The following is a 23,871-nucleotide window of genomic DNA, read 5'->3' as shown; positions in this document are numbered from 1 at the left end:
TTTTTTTTTTTTTCTTGAATCAAAATTAACTGAATCAGTTTTGCCAAAAAAAAATCAGTATTTCCCAATATAATTGAAGATAAAGAAATAGATATATTTCATTAACAAAATTCGGGTGCATTACTTACATGACGTGTTCAGTCATGGGAAAACTTCTGCTCCTTCAAAAGATCAATCCCAAGAAATTTGTGCTAAGGCTTGGTTTTATGGCCAACTTAGAGACAAATACCATTATCCATGGTTCTGTCTAAATTGCTAAAATAATGGTATTTGTCTTTGAGTTGGACATAGCAGGAAGCCATGGTACCAGGTTCTTTAGAGTTCCTTGAACCGGCTTGGCATCCTGTAGTACTGTTTGGTGAACAAATGTTTTGAACCAAATTTGAAATGGATCAAAAAAAAAAACCTCTGAAGTTTCCAGTTATTTTTAGTATCATTAATGATAAAGAAATGTAGTGCATTCCGAATATTGGGACCACATCGGTGAAAATGAAATGTGGTCCTGTTAACCGTAGCTTAAGGGAATGCGCAAAAAAAAAAAAAAAAAAAGTTCAAAGCAAAATCTCACTTATTAAACTACAATGGAACTGATTAGGAACATGCAAAACTTAGAATTAATGAAAAAAACGTTCAATTACAAACTTATCTAAAGTTGATTACCGTGCACTCTCAACTGACTTCATATGAACAAAATCATAGCATTGATCCAATACAGACATGGGACTGTTTTTGTTTCCTTCTTGCATAAAATAGCGTCGTAAGTCAGCAATGCATTTCATTACATCTTTGTGTTTCACTCGCTCAGGCTCAGGCATATCATCTTTGTCACTAGCTTCCTCTTCAGATATCTTGCTTTGTTTTGCTACCATTTGATCAACAATGTCCTCAAGATCATTTTCATTATAACATTACAGATTTTTGTTGACACACATAAACTCCTCCACATTTGCTGCAGTGGCAGCACAGTTTCAGTTTCGACTTGTGCTGTTTTACTATTCTCTATGTCTGTATGCTGAAAGCTAATGTGAGCAAAACAGTTTTTAATTATCTTGAAATCGATCTCATGCCAGCTATCTGCGACATATTGTGTCACTTGTAAAATGGTCACCTTTGCACTGATCTCCTTTGCTGTTGATGATGATGTATAGAGATTTTCTTCAATGGCTTCGAGTGTATAGTTAACCAGCTTTGTGCGATATGTCATCATCAGATTCTTTATAATACCCATATCTATTGGTTGTATCAAGGTTGTTGTGTTGGGTGGGAAGAATTCCATTTGAATGTTGATCAGATAATCAAAGTAAGGATGTGCAGTGAAGTTGGCAAGAAGCAACACAATTTTTCTTGAGTTCCGCCGTAGTTCAGCATTCCAATTCTCTTTAGCCATTGCTCAAAAATTTCAGATGTCATCCAAGCATTTTTATTAGAGCAGTAGATAACTAGTAAAGCATCCAGTCTAAGTCCCTTGAAACATCACGGCTTTGCTCTTTTCCCAATCACCAAAAGCTTCCGTTTATCAGGTCCCGACATGTTTGTACAGCATAACACAGTTCCACGATCCATAACCTTTTTTGAAATTGCTGAAGCAAATTGGGCAATATTGTTGATTTCCAATGGTCAGCACTTACAAAACCTGCACTACTCTTCTCGCCATGTCCTTTCTTGAACTTAATTTCATATCGAGCTTTCCACCATGACAACCATCCATCCAGCACTTGGAAATTATTGCTCCCCAGTTTTTTTTAGCAAACTCCTCTGCTTTACTTTCAGCATTGGGCCACTGATATGTACACCTTGTTCATTTATAATGGAGAACCATCCTTATAGTGCCTCTTCTACATCGGGGTCCTTTCTTTCTCACTTCCTTTTTTGTGAAGTTCCTTGCTGCCATTCGCGTGATGCCCATGCATGTCGTAGTTCATCTTTGTTGCTCAATTAAATGTACAATTGTTGTTTTGGCTCATGCATACTCTGTCTGCCAGTTGCCGTTGACTACTGTTAGGTGGTTGAAATTTGATCTTGTCTAGCAAGGCATTCTTCTCAGCAAGTGTCAGGTCTTTTCTTTTTTGACATCTGCTTATAAACAAAAAAAAGAATTTTTTTTAAAATGAGCCACATGTATAGTTGAGGTTTTTTTGGAAAAAGTTAATCAATTCTTAATCATGGTTAACCACAGATATTCAGTATGTAGTAGTAGTAGAAGTAGTGGCATGTGATGAAAGAAAGCAAGTGTATGAACTTATGCAGCATCAGCCAAATAAAAAAAAAAAAAAAAAAATCAAACCATTCGCTCCAAATGCCTGTCTAGTTCCTCCTTAAATTTATTCAACCTATCAACTTCCACAATGACAGATGGAAGTTTGTTCCATCAATTAACCACCCGCTGGCTAAAGGCAAATTTCTGCACATCTATTCTACATCTGTCCTTTCTTAATTTGAATTTATGCCCTTCTTAGGTTCGTAATCTGAACAAGTGGAAGGATCCCATCAGAATTCAGTGGGCTCAACCCATTCAAGGCCTTATACACCTCAATCAGATCACCACGTAGGTGCCTAGTCTCCAGCCACTGCAATTTGCAGAACTTAAGCCAATCTTGTTGCCCTTCTCTGTACACGCTCAAGTAAATCTACATCCTTCCTAAAATGAGGCCTCCAGACCTGTACGCAGTATTCAAGAATTTTGCATTTACATTGAATTTATATTATATTTTGCATTTCAATTTTTTGAGAAATTCTTTAGAGAGGTGGCTGCCAGTAGTTTATCGAACTCTAATTAGGAGCTATACGATTTTGTGATAACTGTAAGAAAAGCAGAAGAGAAATTGAAGTTAAATATAAAAAAAAAAAAAATGCACCTGAAGTCAGTGGGTTCTTCCAGTTATTATTAAGGGAAGCAGCAAATGAAGTAAGCAAAACCTTATCCATAATTATGAGAGCATCTCAGGATTCAGAGGAGGTCACTGTGGGTGGGAGATGTGTGAATGAATCCCAATTCACAAAGGGTAATCAAAGAATGACATGAGTAATTATAGACCTGTTAGGTTAACTTCTGTTCCAGAGAAAATAATGGTGGTACTGGTTAAAGAAGTAACTCTGCAGGACCATCTATATAGGAGTGCAGTTATACTTCAGTTACAGCAGGGATTTATTAAAGGGAGATCTTGTCTGACTAGTATGCTGCTGCAACAAGATCTAAAAAGGTTAGGCAGATGGGCTGTGAAATGGCAGTTGAAGTTTAACATCGTTAGTTGCAAGGTGCTGCATATGAATAGCAGTAATTCCAGATAAACTTACTGGTTCTGTGGTACTACACTGAAGCTAGTGAAAAATGAAAAAAGACCTGGGGTTATTGTGAAGTCAGATAGGAGGTTCTCTGATCAGTGCAGACAGCCTGCTAGGACAGCTAATGGGGTTTTCTCAATGATGTACAGCAACATTACTAACAGATAAGGAGGTGATTATTCCATTCTATAAGACAGTGATTTTCTGCATCTTGAGTACTGCCTATAGGTCTGGAGGAAGGGTGTTGATATGCCAGAACAGGTGCAGAGAAGGGCAAAAAGATAGGTAAAGGGGATGAAAAGGTGGTCTTACTGGGAAATGCTTTAATTCTACAAATTGCAGCATCTAGTGCCTAGGCACTTGTGAGATGATCTGATTGAAATGTTTAAGGCTATGAATGGATTATGCAGGTTCAGTGCTGGTGGCCTTCTTCCTCTTGATCTATGCTCACATGAGGTGACATAAATTCAAATTGACGAAGGTTGATTGCAGGATAGATGTGTGGTGGTAAATTATTGGAAGAAAACTGCCATTGTTGTTGTGGAAATTGTTGATTGTTTGATTAAATTCAAACAATCAACCTTGACAACTTATTGGAGTGGATCGACAAGTGAATTGGGATTTTTTTTTTTTTTTTTGGCTGATGCTTTATAAGCCTGTTTTCTTGCATCATATGCCACTACAACTAGTGGAATATGATGCAAGTAGCAATATATATCACATTCAGTCATGCAAAATACATCTTGGGATTGCTAGAAATATCCCAATTGATTCATCATGTGCGAGTAATTTTTTAAAGTATTGTTCATAGTTTCTAGCATGCATATGATTTCATTCATGGAGCACTTTTAAGAAAGTTTAAAAAATAGATTTTTTTAAAAATTATAACTTTCTGTATCCCCTGAGTGAAGCAATTTTTTTTTTATTGAAAAATTAATTTTTACCACAATTTTAACAAAAATTGGAAATGAAACAAATTACACCCACATCAGTGTGATGGCATTGTTTTAGTAAACAATATTGAAAAAAAAATTAAGGATGACATTTTGGCATGAATTGGTGTTTTAGAAAACCATGGTTGTATGTACACAATAGGTATATTTCCTTTAGTTTTTTTTTTTTTTTTTGGTTGAAACTGTGTGGACTAAAATAGATTAGAAAGATGTAAAACATTTGTCTGGAAGATTAACATTAAAGATGATCATCTCATGCATAAAATATTATATAGTTGTAGTGTCAAAAAAAAAAAAAAAAAGAAAGAAAGAAAAAAAAAATCAATCAAACATTATTGAAAAGATAGAATATTGCATACTAGCACATGCATTATCATTCAATACTACAACTAAAGCATTTTATCAAAACTGATATATGTTTATCAGAAATTATTTCTGTGTTAAAATTTGTGGTTCCTAGAAAACCATGGTTGTATGTCCATGATAGGTATATTCCTTTGTTTGCTTTTTTGGTTGAAACTTTGTGAACTAAAACAGATTAGAAAGATGTAAAACATTTTTTTGTTCAATCTGGAAGATTAATACTAAAGTTCATCATCTCATGTATAAAATATTATATTGTTGTAGTGTCAAAAAAAATCAAACAAACACTATTGAAAAGATACAATAGTTTCAGTACCACAACTAAGAATTTTATCAAAACTGATAAATGTTTATCAGAGATTATTTCTGTGTTTAGATTTATGGTCCCTAGAAATTCAGTATCTGTTGTGGGATACTGATATCTAGATATTTTTTCTTCAGATACTTGAAATGAAACTTGAACGACCCAGTGCTAAGAAATTGTGATAGTTCACCTGCATTTAAAGGGACATCAAAAACTATGATTGAAGAACTCACTGATGTTGGAAATTAGTAGTAGTACACTGGGTGAACAGAAATCATGGGATACCTACCTAGTAATGGGTAGACCCACTTTTTGCCTGGATAAGGGCAGTCCCACGGCAAGGCATTGAATCCACTAATTGAAGAAAGCATTCCACAAGTATTTCCATCTATGCTTGTTGCACTGCTGTCCATAATTCTGTCGCATTCCTGGGTGGAGGATCGAAAGCTCGAATGGCACTTTCCACAGCATCCCAAAGATGCTCCACAGGGTTCATGTCTGGTGAACGGGAAGGCCATTCCATGGTGGTAAAAATCTATGGAATGCTCTTCAAACCATGTTCTAGTCACCACAGCTCTGTGTGGAGGCGCATTGCCCTGCTGGAAGAGTGCATTGCCCTGTGGGTGCACAATGACCATGAAGGGATGCAGATGGTCTATAAGGATGGACACTAACCTGGACCGTTCAGAGATGCATCTAGATATACCAGAGGTTCCAACGTGTTCCAGTTGAACATGCCCCAGGCCATTACCGATTGTCTACCTGCCTGAACAGTTTCTTACACCCGTCATGTCAACAAGGAACTGTACCAACCGTCCATTTGCCTGAACAGTTCCTTGTTGATATGACAGGTGCCTAGCTTCATGCACTTTCCACCAGATACACACCCTCCTGTCTGCTCAAAATAACTGGAAATGGGACTTTTTGGACCAGGAAACCCATCTCCAATCATCCAAGGTCCAGTGCCAATGTTATTTTGCCTGGTTGAGGCGTAGAGTCCTGTGTCGTGGTGTTAGCAATGGGACTCTGGTGGATCAGCGGCTCCCATCACCTATTGCAGCTAATGATCGCCTGGTCTTGTTTTGCACCTCGCTCGTTGAAGTTGGCAGTGATTTGTACCACTGTTGCTCTCCAGTTGGCTGAAACAATTCGACACAGGTGTCAACAGCCACTTTCATCCATCACGTTTCTCAGCCATAGCACTGTCCATGATGAGAAGTTATTCCGGAAATGATGTATTCCTGATACACTCAATACTGTCTTATGGAGATAGCAATTTCTGTACTGCCTTGCAGACCATCTGTATCCCTTCATGGTCATCATGCACCCACAGGGCAATGGACTCTTCTAGCACACTCTTGATACTGTCGAACGGAGATAGCAATTTCTGTACCACCTCTGCGACAGAGTGGCCAATGTGTCGGGCACCCACTATCATCCCCTTTCAAAGTCAGGTAACTCGTAACTATTTATCCATAGTCAGTTACCTGACTTTATTCAAAGTCAGGTAACTATTTATCCATACTGACATCGAATTACCATCTACATGAATGCAGTGTACCTATATACCGCGGAAATGGGGGAAACCCCTGGTGCCGTTGGACACTAAACACTGTACCTATATACCTGCCAAGCAGTTTTTTTTTTTTTTTTTTTTTTTTTGATTTGGTAGTTGTTGGCGCATCGGCTTCTGTGGCCATATTGCACCTCCCAAGGTTTTTGCAGTACTTTGATCCAAGCCCGAGGCGGGAATCGAACCCGCGACCTTTGGGTTGCCGGGCAGCGCCAAGCAGTGGTTTGTCCACTAGCAAGAGGAGTGATTTTGTCACGTTCCCCGGGAACCATGTATCCCATGAATTCTGTCTTTCAGTGTAGTAGTAGTAATGGCAAATGATGAAAGAAATCAAGCTTATATAGCATCAGACAAAAAAAAAAAAAAAAAAAACCAATTCACATAACCAAACAAACATCCAAGTATTTGTCTAGTTCTCCCTTGAATTTATTTAACCCATGCATTTCCACAACGACAGATGCAAGCCTGTTGCATCAAACAACTAGCTGAAGGCAAACTTTGCATATCCATCCTGCAATCATCCTTCCTCAACTTGAATTTATGCTCCCATTAACACTCAGCTTACTAAGACGCATTTAGGGCAAAAGCCTCAAGCTGCGAGCAAATTTAGACTATGTATATGTTAAGTGCAATAGCATCATTAATACACAGCCATTTCTGAATAAACAGAATATTTATAAGGCGGCATCGTTTTAAGTTATATCTCATATTTGGCATTACTTATTTGAAGTAGTGCAATATCATGGCAACTCGTTGTGAAGGTATTCACAATATGAGATATAACTTAAAACAATGCTGCCTTATAAATATTCTGTTTATTCAGAAATGGCTGTGTATTAATGATGCTATTGCACTTAATACTCCGTTTACTCAATCCATTCAATGCTTTAAACACCTCAATCAGATCTCCCCGGAGGTGCCTAGTCTCAAGATGCTACAATCTGCAAAACTGATCTTTCTAGGTAAGAGCACCCTTTTGTTTCTTTTGCCAGTCTGCTTGCCTTTCTCTGCACCCGTTCAGCAGATCTACATCCTTCCTAAAGTGAGGCCTCTACAACTGCATACAATACACAAGTTGTGGCCCAACCATGGCCTTGTACAACGGGATAATCACCTCCTTATTTTTGCTTGCAAATTACTGTATATCATTGACAAAACCCCATGAGCTGTCCTGGCAGCCTATCTGCACTGCTCCAAGAATTTCATGTCTGACAGCACAATTACTTCCAGGTCTTTTTCATTCTCCATTACGTTTGAGTAATACCACATAATTGATAAGTTACTCTGGGGTTCTGCTACCCATGTGGCACTATCTTGCATTTGTCAATATTAAACATTTCCAGCCCATCGACCCAGTTTCCCACTATCTTGTTTCAGTAGCTCACTCTGATGACAATTGTTAACCACCCTGCCAATCTTTGTATCATCTGCTTACTTTGACATTAAGCCTGATATAGCTTCATCAATATCATTGATAAATATTGAAAACAACAATGGACTCAGCACTGAACCTGGAGAACCCCTACCAATAATGTTAGTCCACAAAGAGCAGTGCTCTTCGATAACCACTCGCTTTTCTTCCACTTAACCATCTCTTTATCTATAGCAGTATGTTCATAATGCCATATTGCTCCAGTTTGTACAGCCGTATTTTATGTGCAAAAGTATCAAAAGCCTTCCTGAAATTTAAGTGTATGATGTTAAAATTGTTATTATTTTTTTTTTTTGCATCCAGTTCCTTGGTCACTGCATCATAGTAACCTAACAGATTGGTTAGGCCAGACTGCCCCTTGACAAATCCATACTGTGATTGCAGTATAATTCCATGCCTGTCCAAATGGCCCTGTAGTACTTCTTCAACCAGTAATTCCATTATTTTCCCTGGAACGGATGTTAAGCTAACAGGTCTGTAATTACTCATGTTGCCTTTTAATACTCCTTTATGAATATTTTCTGGATATATTTCACATCTGTAGTCCATATGGACTTCCCCTGAATCTAAGGATGCTCTCATAATTATGGCTAAGGGCTTGCTTTCCTCCTTTACTGCTTCCCTTAACTTAAAAGAATAGGTTCCATCCACCCTAGGTGCCTTTTTTATGTCCATCCTCAACAATTTCTCCTCCACTTTTCTTTCAGTTGTTACAAAAAGTCATTTAGCTCCTCTTTAGAGTTTGCTATGCTTCTGGCATCCCCTTCCCTAAAGAATTCCTCATGTTTGAATGTAGATGCAAAATATCTATTCAATTTGTCTACAGCCTAAGCAAAGTCATCAACAGTTAACCCATAGACATCAAGTGGGCCAATGTGATTCAACACCCCTTCCTTCACCTGTTAATATGAGCATAGAAGTCTGCTATTTTTCTTTGTCAGAAACATCTCATAATTTGCATTAGCTTGTCTAACCTCCTTTGTGACTTGATTACAGACTAATATATATCTATCATAGGCTTCTGTGTTGCCTAATAATTTCTATGCATCCCATGCACCTTTCTTCTCTGCTACTTGTCCCTATAATTTCATTATGACATCCATTTTGCTAAATGGATGCCAAATGAAAACAGAAAAAATACTGTTCTAAGCCTAGAACAGTATTTTTTTTGTTGGTATGAAAAGCCTAGTAGCTTCTTTGATTACTCCCCTGAATACTTCCCAGTTAGAATTTCCTGAATTTTAGAATTTCAGTTGGTCCCACTGCACACAATTTAAAAACTGTCTGAGACCTCTGTAGTCACCTTTATGAAAGCAAAAGCCCTTCCCTTTACCATTGTCAGTAGTTACTTGTTTAATTAAATTCCATACTAGCACACTCTGATCACTGCCACCCAGTGGTTCTTTTCACATGCAGATTCTTAATGTATGAAGAATTACTGCTGATAATCAAATCAAGAGTATTGCTTCCTCTTGTTGCATGTCTAACATGCTGCTATAGAAAATAGTCATCAAAATAAATCCACAAGTCTTGGTAGCATGTGAGTGACCAACCCACAAATTCCATTCAACATCTGGAAAGTTAAAATCCCCCTCTTATGAGACAATCTGATTTGCTGGCCCACTCTATTTCCCTATATAGCTGTTTGATCTACTCATCACAGTAATTAAGCCTAAAACACACTCCTCCTCCTCCTTCTCTGAATTTTGTTTTCAAGTGCTTATATCACACCAAAAAACAGAAGCAGTTATCTGTGAGGCAGTGGAGTAGTATAAATAATGGTGTAAAAGACATTACCAGACAATAACATTGCCCATGTATATGCTTGCCACGACTTATCACGTCGTTGCACATGATGTGAGAGTTTGAAGAGTAGGATGGATGCCCTCGAGGAAATTTATAAGAGGAGCCCCATCGAACTCTCAGCTGCCTAACTCAATGCCAGAGCTCACTCCAGTGTTTCAGGCAACACAGCAGCAATCTCCAAGGCAGAATGCACTGGTCCCACAGGAACTAGTTATTGTTGGTGACTCTAATATCAGGGAGACAGGGAATATATTATGCCAAAAGGATAGGTGGAACAGGACCAGGGTATGTCTGCAAGGGACAAAAGTTGATGATGTTATAGAGCATACATCTTTTAAGGTCACAAAAGGTGATATCGTTGTACATGTTGGCACTAATGACCTTAAGAGTAAGAGATCTGCAGATTTACTTAACAAGTACAGGTCAAAGTTGAAAAAAAGTCACGAACTAGGGTTGAATTTGAAAGTGTCTGCAATTCTGCCCAGACACGATAAGAAGGAGTATATGATGAAAGCCAGGTCAGTCAATTTGGCCCTGGGGGGGGGGGTGCAAGGCTCATGGGGTAGGATTTTTTTTTACTGTGGTCTCTGCTTGCTAACAGGAGAGACTGCTTCTACAGGGATGGGGAAACACTTAAATATAAAGGATGCAAGAATATTTGCTGATGCTCTTGAGGCAGCGTTAGGTGGGTCGGAAAACTGCTAGCTTGGGAAGATTCACAGAATAAAAGATTAACAGTAGCCGCTGGCAGAGGCGAAAGCAATTCTTTCACTGCTTCTATTGTAATGAGCAGCAGCCTAGAGAGCAAGTTGCTCAGGACTTCAAGAGCTGCTGGGAGTCATCATGGAACAAGTAAATACATGGGCTGTTAGGGGGGAACTAAGAGGTGCATGTATACTTGCATGTACACCAGTGCTAGAAGTATAGCAAATAAATTTGATGAAGTTGAAGTGCTGATCAAGGCATCAAAGGCAGATATTGTTGGGATATCTATCAGAGACATGGTATTACACAGATATAAGCAGGGCAGAATTGGAATTTGGGGAGTACAATGTGTACAAAAAGGATAGACAGAGTAGGAAGGGAGGAGGGGTTATGCTGTTAGTTAAGAAACATAAAAGCTAACGAAGTGCATCCAGTTGACATGGGTGGACAGTGCAGTGTTGAATCAGTTTGGTGTAATATAAACACTGGGAAAGGGAAAGTGAGTGTGTTATAGGCCTAATGACTCTGATAAGTACAAAGAACAATTGTGCAGAGAAATAGAGTGGGCCAGTAAATCAGAAAGTCTTGTAACGGAGGATTTTAACTTTCCGGATATTGACTGGAACTTGTGGATTGGTCACTCACACGCCAACAAGACTTTTGTGGATTTATTGGAGGATTGTTTTCTACAGCAACATGTTCAAAGGGCAACCAGAGGGGGTAATACTCTTGATCTGATTATCAGCAGTGATGAATCATGCATTAGGAATTTGCAGATAAAGAACCACTAGGTGACAGTGATCACAGTATATTGATGTGGGATTTACTTAGAGATGTAACTACCATCAAGGGTAAAGGGAAGGGTTTTTGTTTTTCTAAAGGTGATTACAGAGACAAAACTAACAATCCAATAAAAACTTTCCTACAGAAAGCCAACTTCAAGGTGGTTCTGATAACAACTGTTGAAGCAGTGACTTCTTCTGTTCCATCGGGCGTGATTCCTCAATCCAGTTTTTGAATTCACAGGCAGTTTTTGAATTCTATACAGTGGGATCAACTGATGATGTTAAAAACAGTGAATTCTAACTGGGAGGCCTTCAGAGAATTAATCTTAGAAACTACTAGGCTTTTCATACCAACTAAGAAATACTGTTCAAGATTTAGGCCTAAATGGATGTCAGATGAACTAATCAGGCGAGTGAGATACAAATAAATTAGCAGGTGACACAAAAGTCTATGGCAGATATAAGCTAGTCTGTAATAGAGTCACAAAGGAGGTTAGACAAGTGAAACTTTTCACGAGAAATCCTTGGCAAAGGATGCAAAGAAAAACAAAGACTTCTTTACTTATGTAAACTCTAGAAGGAAGGTGATGATTGGTCTACTTGGTGTTGCTGGTTCAGCTGTTGATGATAGCTGAACCAGCACTTTGTCAGCTATCTGAACCTGTTCAGATAGCTGACAAACTGAATGAGTATTTTGCATCTACATTCACACGTGAGGAATTCTGCAAGGAAGGGGAGGATAGAAGTTTACTAAGCAGAGAGCTAAATGATTTTGTAATAACAGAGAGCAAAGTGGAGGAGAAATTGTATCAGTTAAACATAAAGAAGCCAGCAGAAGCAGATGGAATCTATCCAATTGTATTGAAGGAGGCAGCGAGGGAAGTAAGCAAACCCTTAGACATAATTATGATAGCATCCTTAGATTCAGGGGAGGTCTGCACAGACTGGAGATGTGAAAATGTATCACCAATTCACACAGGGTGATGCAAATAATTATTGAAATGTTAGTATAGACAAGACTGCAGTAATAGTTCACACACACACACACACACACACACACACACACACACACACACACACACACACACACACACACACAGCATGGGTTTGTTAAGGGGAAGTCTTGTGTGACAAATTTTATCGGATACTACGATGTGGTCACGAAGGAACTGGATACAAAAAATAATTTTGATATCATATACTTGGATATCAGGAAAACTTTTGATACTGTTGCACAAAAGACTGCTGTACAAATTGGAGTGGTATGGCATTAAGGGCAAGGATAAAGGGATGGTTGAGTGGGAGATGGCAGAGAGTGGTAATAAATGGACACTGCTCTATGTGGACTAATGTTATTATTGGAGTCCCCCAGGGATCAATGCCGGGCCAATTGTTGTTTTTGTGTATTTATTAATGGTATCAATGAAGGTATATCAGGTTTAATGTCCAAGTTTGCAGATGGTACAAAGGTTGGTAGGGTTGTTAATGATAGTAAAGACAGTATGCTACTGCAACAGGATCTAGAAAAGTTATGTAGATGGGCTGAGAAGTGGCAACTGAAGTTTAATATTGACAAATGCAAAGTACTGCATATGGGTAGCAGTAATCCAAGAGAAATGTATACTACACTCAGGGAGGTGGAGAATGAAAAAGACCTAGGGGTAATTGTGCAGTTAGATATGAAGTTCTCTGAGCAGTGCAGACAGGCTGCCAGAGTGGGACATGGTGTTTTGTCAATGATATATAGGAATTTTGCTATCAGAGACAAGGAGGTGATTATACCTTTGTATAAGGCAATAGTTAGGCCACACCTTGAGTACTGCGTACAGGTCTGGAGGCCTCATTTTAGGAAGGAATTAGAGTTGCTAGAACGAGTACAGAGAACGAGTACAGAAAACACCACTGTTATAAATGCTCACATGAAAAATACCCATACGGAAGAATGTGCACATTATTTTTAGTTTACAAAAAACAACTTATTTCATATTTCAAAATGCAGCAAAATGTTGAATTTATATATTTTATTTCTACTTCTATACGATGTATTTTAATATAACTTTTGATATAAAACTTTTGATTTTAATATAAAGTAGAATATTTGGATGTAAATATTTGTAAGAGAAATTACAGGAAATAAAATGCTCTGGTTTTATTGCAACTAAAGCCTTTTATTTTATTTATAAAAAGAAATTATTATTTTTTCTCTGCCTTACAAAGTGAACAGTTAACACTTTTTGGTTTTTTATGAACAAACAACTAATTCAGACATATTTCAGTGATTTATTTATTTGTCAAGGATTTGAATAGAATTTTCATTACTGTAAGTTAGCCAATCTCTGCAAGTATTTCAGTTTGTCTTCTACATGCTCATATTCCTGCACAAAAGTGGCAACCAAGTCATGCAGTGCATCGTATCTTCTCTTTTTCACCTTTAGACAGACCTGCCTGTGCATTAGCCAGTGTCAATCTGTGGCAAGCCAGGTCCCTCTTCAGTCCATCAAACAAAAAACCACACGCTGGGATGACTGCAGTGGAATAGAGAATCAAGTGCATTGTGAAATCCTTCACAGCAGTTTGTAGTTTTAGGCACCGTTCAAGCTCTGCATCGTGATGATTCCATATTTTTATTGGAAACTTGGGATCTCTACCTGCTACACCCTCAATTGTCATTCAGTTATGAAGGCAAAAGATGGCAACAGTTGTAGTTGCCATCTTTTGCCATCATGATTCCTGTTCCACCAACTGAACATTGTCATGATTCCACCAAGTGTATAAGTTATTTTGGGGGTTACTGTTCCCCAGGTGTAATACCTTACACTTTGCTAGATTAAAACATAGCTGCCATTTTTCTGACAATCCCTGAATTCTATCTAGGTCACTCTGAAGAAGCTCAGCTTTACAGTGATCATTAACTACTCTACCAATCTTTACATCATCTGCAAATTTAGACATCACGCCCTCTATCCCTTCATCAATGTCATTTATGAAAATCAAAAACAACAATGGTCCTAATACTGTTCCTTGGGGAACCCTACTTCTTACATCAACCCAATCTGAGGAATAACCATTTATCACAACCCACTCATATGGGACTGAGTCAAATGCTTTGCTGAAATCCAAATAAACAATGTCGAAATTATTTTCTGAGTCCAGCTCTTGAGTGACACGGTCAAAATTGCTAACTAGATTAATTAAACATGATTTTCCCTTTACAAACCATGCTTAGTATCCTTCAGAATTCCATTTTTCTAACTAAATGATCCTGAATTCCACTCTTGATCATTGTCTCCATGATTTTCCGTACTACTGAAGTTAACTAATCAGCCAGTAATTTCCCATTTCACTCTTAGAACTGCCCTTATGTATTGAAGATAAATTGGCACTTTTCTAATACAGCGGAATCACTCCGAAATCCAGTGATGCTCTCATAATTAGCCTCAATGGTTCGATACCTGCCGCCTCCATTAAGATTATAGGGTAATGCCATCATAGGTATATGCCATCAATCCCAGGAGCCTTACTGGCCTGTAGGCGTTAAAATTTTTTCATTAAATAAACATGTGAAATTTCAACATCATTAATTACCTTTTTTTTTTTTTTCAACTTCAATCCCAAAATATCTCATTGACACAAAGGGTTTTTCTTCTGTAAATATCAATGCAAAGTAACTGTTGTTCGTCTGCAACTTCAGCTGGGGTATTTAATACTATCCATTACATAAAGGTCCAATCTGGTTTGTCCTTTTCTTCTTTGCATTAATATATATGAAGAATTCCTTATCCCCGTCTTTGCCAGTGATTTCTCATAATCTGCCTTTGCCAGCCTAACCTTCTCTGTGGCACTATTACAGATCAATTTGTAGCTGTTATAGGCTTCAGTACTTTTTATTGCTCTGTGACTTTTGCAAACCATCTTTTTCTGCTCAAGTAATCTGGCAACTTCATTATTCATCCAACTTGGAATCTTCCTCATGGAGTATTTTTTTTATGCATTCAAGGCTTCTGTTATTAATGTTTTAAAGGTATAAAAAAAAAAGTATACCATAGTTCAATTGTATTTGCTCCCTTTGAGATATCTACTGGGGCTTACAATACCATTTTTTTCTGGTATTCAAATACCGGTATTGATAAAAAAAAAAAATACCAGTTTTTCGGTACTAATTTTTAAAAAATAATTGTTTATAATTTAATCACATAAAGATTATAAAATCACCTTTATGTGATTATGACGTTGTTATCTCTACTAGCAAATGTTCGATAAATCATTGATAGGACACCATGCAACATTGCAACCTGTCCACAATTCTTGGACAACTTCATGTCTGACCATATTGTAACTCGCAAGTCCCATTCCTCCACTACTGACTTTAGTTCAACTCCACCAAGTGTATAAGTTATTTTGGGGTTGCTGTTTCCCAGGTGTATGACCTTTCATTTTGCTGAATTAAAGCATAACTGCCACTTTTCTAACCATCCCGGAAGTCTATCTAGGTCACTCTGAAGAAGATCTGCTTTGCGGCGAGCATTAACTACTCTACTGATCTTTACATCATCTCCAAGTTTAGACCTCACACCCTCCATCCCTTCATAGATGTCATTTCAGATAATCAAAAACAACAGTGGTCCCAATACTGATCCTTGGGGAACTCCACTACTTAACATTAACCAAATCTGAGAAATAACCATTGTGAGATTGAGCCAAATGCTTTGCTGAAATCCAAATAAACAGTGTCGAAATTATTCCCTAAATCCAGCTCATGAGTGACCTGTCAAAATGGCTAACCAGATTTGTTAAACATGATTTTCCCTTTACAAAACCATGCTGTGTATCCTACAGGATTCCATTTCCACCCTTGATCATTGCTTCCATGATTTTCCCTAATACTGAAGTTAGACTGGCCGTTCAGTAATTTCCCATTACACTCCTAGAGCCGCCGCCTTTATGTTCCAATTTACACCAATCCAACGGAATCTCTCCTGTTCAGTGATGCTCTCATAACTAGCCTTAATGGTTCAATGCATTCACTTGCCGCCACCTCCTTTAATATTATAGGGTATATGCCATCAACCACAGGAACCTTACTCACCTGTAGGCAAGAAAGTTCTCATTAAATAATCATTTGAAATTTCAACATCATTAATTACATTTTTTTTTTCAACTTCACTTCCATAATATCTCATTGACACAAAGTGTTTTTTTTTATGTAAATATCAATGCAAAGTAACTTTGAGTTCATCTGCAACTTCAGCTATGTTATTTAATACTGTCCCACATCCATTACATAAGGGTCCAATCTGATTTGTCCTTCTGTTCTTTGCTCTCTCCCAGACTTAGTATAGATACTATAGTGAAAATTATATTTCACTTAATAAAACGTCTTTCTCCTTCAGAAAATGATGAACATAATTCAACCATGGAAAACCGACATGGAACAGAACACCAGTGTTCCGCAAATTCTTTCCAAAATAAGAAATTGCCACCTGACTCCAATGAGATTTTAAAAAATGAACTTGAGTCGGAAATTAATGAAATACTTTTAACTATTTTTGCTAAAAAAGTTCAAAGCCTAGAAAATATGGACTGAGATCGTCTACAATTATCTCAGTACAATAGTACCAGAAAAAAATCCGCAAGGGCGTTTTCTGCTGCTAATCAAATACTGTATGTACCAAAATTAGATCCATTTTAAAAGGTCATGATATTGATTGCTTATGTTTGTTAAGAGCTCACTTTATTCAGACAGGTAGTGTGGATGCTTAAACATAACTAAACTTTGCAGTAACAATATATATTTTTAGAATAACTGTATTTTAATGATTTTTTTCAGAATATTTATTATTGCAATAAAAGTTTATTTAAAACATGAATTCAAGTAATTACAGTACTTGTTTTTTCCTTACTTTATTGCATCTAATTGTCATCAAAATTTATTGAGAAAAACGTTTGTTTTTGGAATACCGGTATCCCGGTTTCCTAAATTAAAAATACCGAAATACCGGTATTAAGATTTTGACCGGTATTGTAAGCCCTAATATCTACCCACTTAATAGAGGCCAATAGCAACTTAAACTGTCATAATTACCTTTCCTGAGAATATAACCCATTCCCCTGCCTTTAACTGTTGCTGTCTCTCTCTCTCTCTCTTCATTGTCCACTGTAGAACTCCGTGATCGCTTCCTGCTAGTGGTTGCTGTACTGTCAGCCCTATTATGTCATCTGGTTCGTGGGTGATGATGAAGTCTAGAGCATTCTTTTCCCTAGTACTTTCCCTGACATATTGATGCAAATAGCAATCATCTAGTTGATTTTAAAAATTTTGTGATTTTTGTGACGTGTCAAAAATTGACTTCCACCATGTTTTTGAAGAATGGCAGAAACATTGCAGTCAGTTCATTTCATGAAATGGGGAGTACTTTGAAAAAGACCATCAAAATGTGGACGATTAATAAAGGTATGCTGTGAAAAACAAAAATTATGATCATTCTTTATTGAACAGCCCTAGTATGTAGGTTTTGATTCTTGTCATTAGTCACCCTGCCAACCTTGATATAATCTGCAACCTTGGACAATGAGCTCGATATGCCTCCATCAGTAAATATTGTAAACAGTAAGGGACCTACCATTTAATCTTGAAGGTCTCCACTAATAACGCTAGTCCAAGAAGAGCAGTGCCCATTTATAACCACCCTCTGTCTTCTGCCACTCAGCTATTCCCTTTATGCATAGCATAACTTGCTCCTAATGTCACACTGCTCCAATTTCATGCGGAACAGCGGCATTTGATACTGTTCCATATGAACTTCAGTCTTTCCTAAAGCTCTACTGAAATCTAAAATGTATATCAAAATTAATATTTGGCTTCAGTTTCTTTGTTACTGCATTATAGTTGCTAATAATATTGGTTAGACAGGATCCCCCCCCACAAACCCATACTGCAATTTCCATTCTTTAACCAGTTACTCTATTTTCCCTGGAAAAGTAGTCAAGCTGGCAGGTCTATAATTGCTCGTCACCCTTTGATCTCCCCTTTTGTGAATAGAATACGCATTTGCACACCTCCAATTATAGGATCCTCCCTTAAATCCAAGGATGGTCTTATAATTATGACCAAGGGTTTGCTGCTGTTGCTTTTAATGTAACTGGATAGATCCCATCAGTCCCAGGTGCCGTATTTACTTTGAACTTCCACAGTTTCTGTATTATCTTATTTCATTTATTTATTTTTTTCTCTGTTTCTCAATTTTCCTTCAGCAATTTTTGTTGCAGTTATGTCATATGTGGATATGTTGTATAATTGATGTTATGTTTTACAAAAAGAGTGCATAAAAGAAATATCGACAGTATAAGTTTGAAATTTGAAATAGCAATTTTTAAATGTGAAATTGCTGGCACTCAAAGACAGGCTGATAAATTGATAATTGTTCAAAAAAATTTAACACTACGAACATTTTACTTATGAAAAGTTACTCAAAATAATCTGAGTCAAATTATGAAAGAGGCATGTGATGTAATAAAAGGCAATCCTGAAGACCAGTTTTCTCATTGCCATAGCCTAGTTGCTTGGAACATTTGATGCAGATTTATTCATCAAATATATCTGTTATTTTTGTTGACTGTAGTAATAAAATGTTCTCTGAATTTAGAAAAAAAATAAAGTTGAATTTAATACAGAGGTTGTCTTATACAAACACATAACTTGTTAGAGGAGAGAAATCTGTTATCTCACTGCTGCTTCCCTTGGTAAAAAACACTTCGAATTTTTTTATGAAACAAAAAAACGAAACAAAAATTTAATTATTATAATGCCACTCATGTAGAAAACCTCTTTCAGAAATTAAAAGGTGTTTTTGTACATTGAAATGTGTGAAAACATATTTAAGTGACATGTTAAGTGAGGAGTACTCTGCCACTACTATCAAATAGTATTGGCAGAGCATTGACTAGAATATTGACTACTAAAATCCATCCCAGACTTTAATTCCAAAGTAATTAAGCATTTTGTGAGGCTAAAGAACAGACAGGTATATATTTTTTAAATTAAAATGCTACAACATCCTGGCAATAAAGTTATATAAAATATAATCCAATTGTATTTCTGGTAATTTTTTTAGTTACCATCGTTATCATTATTCTCATACCTGCCAGCCTTTGACTTTTGGAAAGCATGAGATTTCATAATTTTATCATAAAAATAGCAGAGGAAAGAAGATGATTGTTATCCACACTTTGGCTTTGAAATTAAATTTGACTGACAACGTACACATTTTACATTAAGATACTGTTGTTGGGTTGTTTACAAACAGTACACTTTCAGATATTGATGCACTCGGGATTTTTCTGTCTCAGATTGTCTATTAGACACTACTAACTAATCATTATTGCCTCAAGAATTATACTCTTGCAGGCCTTGCCCTTTTCAGGAATGCTGAGGAAATATTGTTTATGACATTGGCTCTGCTCTCTAGACTTAGCTGTAAAGAATATTTGCAGTTTTATCTGGAAGGAATCTTAAATGAGTTTGTTCTCTCCCCACCTGGCTGAATATCTGCTCATACTCAGCATTACTATGAAGAATTGTTAAAATACTAAATGTGACATGAGATTATATGTTATATATCAAGTTCCCTTTTCTGTTTGTCAGTTCCTCCACCAACAACTAACAATGCATTAGTTCTTTCTTCTTTCATAATAGCTTCTAATTGGCAGAACCAATACTGAAAATCTTCTGTTGCATAATCTAGTTCCTTATAGATGAAGAGGTAACTTGTACTAAGCAATTTAGTATAAATTACAAGTACTAAAAAGTGCTGGTAACTTCTTCAGAAAAAAATTATCAATATATATATTATTTCTATAATAATATTTCATTATATTTCATATATAATGAAATTTCATATAATTTTCATTATATTTCTGTATAACGAAACTGCTTGTCTTGCAATCTTCTATATAAATTTTAAATATCTGTTTTATCTTATTTCAAATAAAATATTTGAAGGTGGCTAATTTTTTTTCATTTTTTGTTTACTAATATTTATCATACTTAATAGAATTAAAGTGATAATAAAAGGTCATTTGATGCTTAATCTTTTCTTTTATATGTGCCCTTAATGCCTCTCTGAATTTGCTTAGAGGACAATGTGAAATTTCTGAATATTAGCCTATGCAAATTTTGAAGTTTCTTTTGTTTTAGAGAATAAGAGGGAAGGCAAAGAGAATTGGAATATCAGTGAATCTTCAAGTGACACAGATTCCCACTTAGAGGAGAAAATTGTGAAAGATAAAGAAAGTTAGTAAAATCTTTGTTTATTCACTTAGAGAAGTAAGTTTTTTCCCTGTTTGATTTTAATATTACATTTTAATTATATCCATGAATAGCAGAAAATTACCTCTTGCATTTATTCTTTTAAGTATTAGTATTAGCAACGGCCACATGATGCAAAGAAGCCTATGGCTTATGCTGCTCCAGCCAAAATTAAAAAAAAAAAAAGAAAAGAAAACAATAATAAGAAGAAAATTTTAAAAAATAAATAATTAATAAAAGAAAAGGAAATAGACAACCTATACATTTCCCACCTCCCTTAATATCTATTCAGCTGACCTTTGAATTTCCCTAAATTGTCAGCCTCTACCACCCATGTAGGTAACTTATTCCAGTAATTTATAACTTTCTGGCTAAAATAAACCTTCTTGCAATCCAGTCTAAACGTCTCTCCCCATAACTTGAATTTATGGCCTCTAGTTCTAGAATCATGTATAACCTTGAAAATTTCATCCTCATTCATTTTACTGTTACCTTTCAGAACCTTAAACACCTCAATCAAGTCGCCTCTAAGGTGGCTAGTTTCCAAGAAGTTCAATGTCTTTTTAGGTGTGATCTCCACACTTGAACACAGCATTCCAAGTGTGGTCTAATAGCCTTATATAAGGAGATATAACGTCCTTATCTCTACTAGCAAATGTTCTATAAATCATCGATAGGATACCATGGGCCTTCCTTGAAATTTGTCTACATTGCTTGGTGAAAATCACTGCACCAGTGTTTCCAGATCACAACACGTACAGTTGCATCGTTCTACGATTCCAAGGCTATTCAGTTTAGCAAAAAAATGATCCATGACCAAAAATGATCCAGGGCAGACAGGAATCACCAGCCTTCCTGATTATCCATTCTCTGTCAACACAGCCTGTTAGCAAGCTCTCCCCTTTCATCATACAATGATGCCTGGAACATGCAGCATCATCACCAAAAATGGTGAAACGTCTCCAATCCGGGGACTTGCGAATAGAGACTTCTCTCCCAAGACACTCTGAACAACTATTAAAACTCACTATTTTAAGCGGAATTCCAATACAAGTCACTCCACATAACACACTGAATTCGTCCAAGGGAGTGATCACTGAGTGGGATCTACTGAATGTTTCTGAAGAAGAAATAGTACAGGAACTAAAGACACAAAATGTAACTCAAGCAAAAAGAATCATGATACGAAAAGATGGTACCTTAGTCCCAACACGTAACATAATTCTAACTTTCAATACATCAAATCTACCAGCATCAGTCAAAGCAGGTTACTTAAATTGCCGTGTTCAACCCTTTATCCCAAATCCCATAAGATGCTACAAATGCCAGAAATTTGGTCAATCCCAGACAGCTGTTATTTATTTGTTGTTGTTATTTGGTTTTTAGGAGCATTAGCAACTAAGGCCATATTGCTCCGGGGATGTGCGGTGGTCATTCCCTGACCTTTCCGCATCCTCCGTATTTGGTGGTGACGGGCTCGAACCCCGGTCTCCCAGACAGCATGCTGTGGCGTTGCAACATGTCCAAACTGTGGCTCCACAACTCATACCCACTCAGAATGCCAAGCACAAACTCCGCAGTGTCCTAATTGCAGGGGGGAACCATCCAGCATACTCTAAAGAATGTGATCTCTCTGGAAGTTAGGCAAAAAATACAAAAAAATGTGACTGAAAATAAAGTCTCATATCAAGAAGCTAGGAAACAAATTAAACTAATCTTGCCAAAAAGCTCTTATGCCTCGGCTATCCACTCTCACCAATCAGTAGCATGTCAGATGGAAGTGTCACTCTCTCCAGATAAATCAATAGCAGACTGGGCTCGATCAATTCTATCGACCGAGCTTACATCTAAGCCAAAGACAGTAGATCAAAATATCAATACACCTTTCACAGTTCCAAATCAAAACAACCCACAGTAAAGTAATAGAAAACTGCAAAAATCAGATTCTATTGAGGTTAATCAACCCCCCCCATCAAGGATGGACACTGATGATATGATCACCCAAGATCTTCTCGAATTACATGCAGATGTGAAATGGAAGATAACAATGATTCGACACACCCAAATTTCCCCAGAAAAGAAAAATCTAAACTAGATCGTCACAAACAACCCACTTATAAAAAGCAGCCAGACTCATCTCCCTCTTACAAATCCAAATAATGGAACGTATCATCCAATGGAACTGTAGAGGCCTTCGCAGTAACATCGATGATATCCATGAATTAATTCACCACCACAGACCTCTTGCAATGTGCTTACAAGAAACGAATTTGACACCTCAGATCTCAATTACAATAAAAAATTATACTATGTTCAAACAAGATAGAGCTAGCATTAACAGTGCCCACGGAGGAGTAGCAATACTCGTGGATTCAAGCATCCCCTCCAGACACATCCCTTTACAAACCACCTTAGAAGCTGTTGCCACTCGCGTTGTAAATGGTATTACTGTGACACTGGTTTCCATCTATCTGTCACCAAATCATGAATATACTATTCAAGAAATCGAAGATCTTGTTTTACAGTCACCATCTCCATTTTGTTTACTAGGAGACTTTATGCGCACCACATACACTGTGGGGTTCCCCTATCTCAGACAGACGAGGGAAGCTTATTGAAATGTTGATCGACAGGCAGAATTTAACTTTACTAAATACTGGCACTTCTACGTATATCCATCTCCCAGCAGGTTCAACATCTGCAATAGACCTTTCCATTTGTTCTCCAATCCTCTTTCCAAGTATGGATTGGGTATCTCTGAGTGACCCTTATAGCAGCGATCATTATCTGATAATCTGCAAAATTGAAACATCCTGTTCCTTCCCAACAGAAAATCCAATTAAATGGAAATTTTCAAGGGCTGACTGGACAAAATACAGAATGTACATATCATTTGAGAACTATATCATTCAGTCCTGTTCCGTCGACAGTGTCACTGAGCACATCACAAATCAAATTCTGACAGCCGCATCCGCTGCCATTCCTCAATATCAAGTAAGAAATAGACGAAAAATAAATTACTGGTGGAATGAAGACTGCAACCATATAAAAAAATAGAAAAACAAAGCGTGGAACATTTTCCGCAAATATCCAACTACCCCCAATCTTATTAATTATAAACCTCTTAGAGCAAAAGCTCATTACATCAGACGTAAAGCAAAAAAAGAAAATTCAATTAAATTCACCTCATCAGTAAATAAAAATACCGATATCAGATTAATCTGGAGAAAAATTAAATGTTTAAACAGTAAATTTCCTCCTTTATCCATCCCACTACTGAACTGGAATGGGCAGGAGCTTTCTACTCCTACAGAAATATCAAATGCACTGGGGATCGTATTTTTTCAGTTGTCCTCTTCTATCG

General features: G+C 37.0%; 1 protein-coding gene across 1 annotated transcript in view; it reads left to right on the top strand.

The window, feature by feature from the left end:
- The window catches only part of LOC150087339 (uncharacterized), a 353,008-nt gene that overhangs the window by 190,161 nt on the left and 138,976 nt on the right, over positions 1-23,871 (top strand). Inside the window, exon 15 of the mRNA XM_090372447.1 lies at positions 20,397-20,492. Within this exon, the coding sequence (XP_090228573.1) occupies positions 20,397-20,492 (96 nt within the window). The remainder of the gene's footprint in view (positions 1-20,396; positions 20,493-23,871) is intronic.

Source organism: Mastigoproctus giganteus, chromosome 4 (genome assembly GCF_048544385.1).
Source record: "Mastigoproctus giganteus isolate SK-2022 chromosome 4, ASM4854438v1, whole genome shotgun sequence".
Lineage (NCBI taxonomy): Eukaryota > Metazoa > Arthropoda > Arachnida > Uropygi > Thelyphonidae > Mastigoproctus > Mastigoproctus giganteus.
This window is presented reverse-complemented; position numbering and strand designations above follow the sequence as displayed.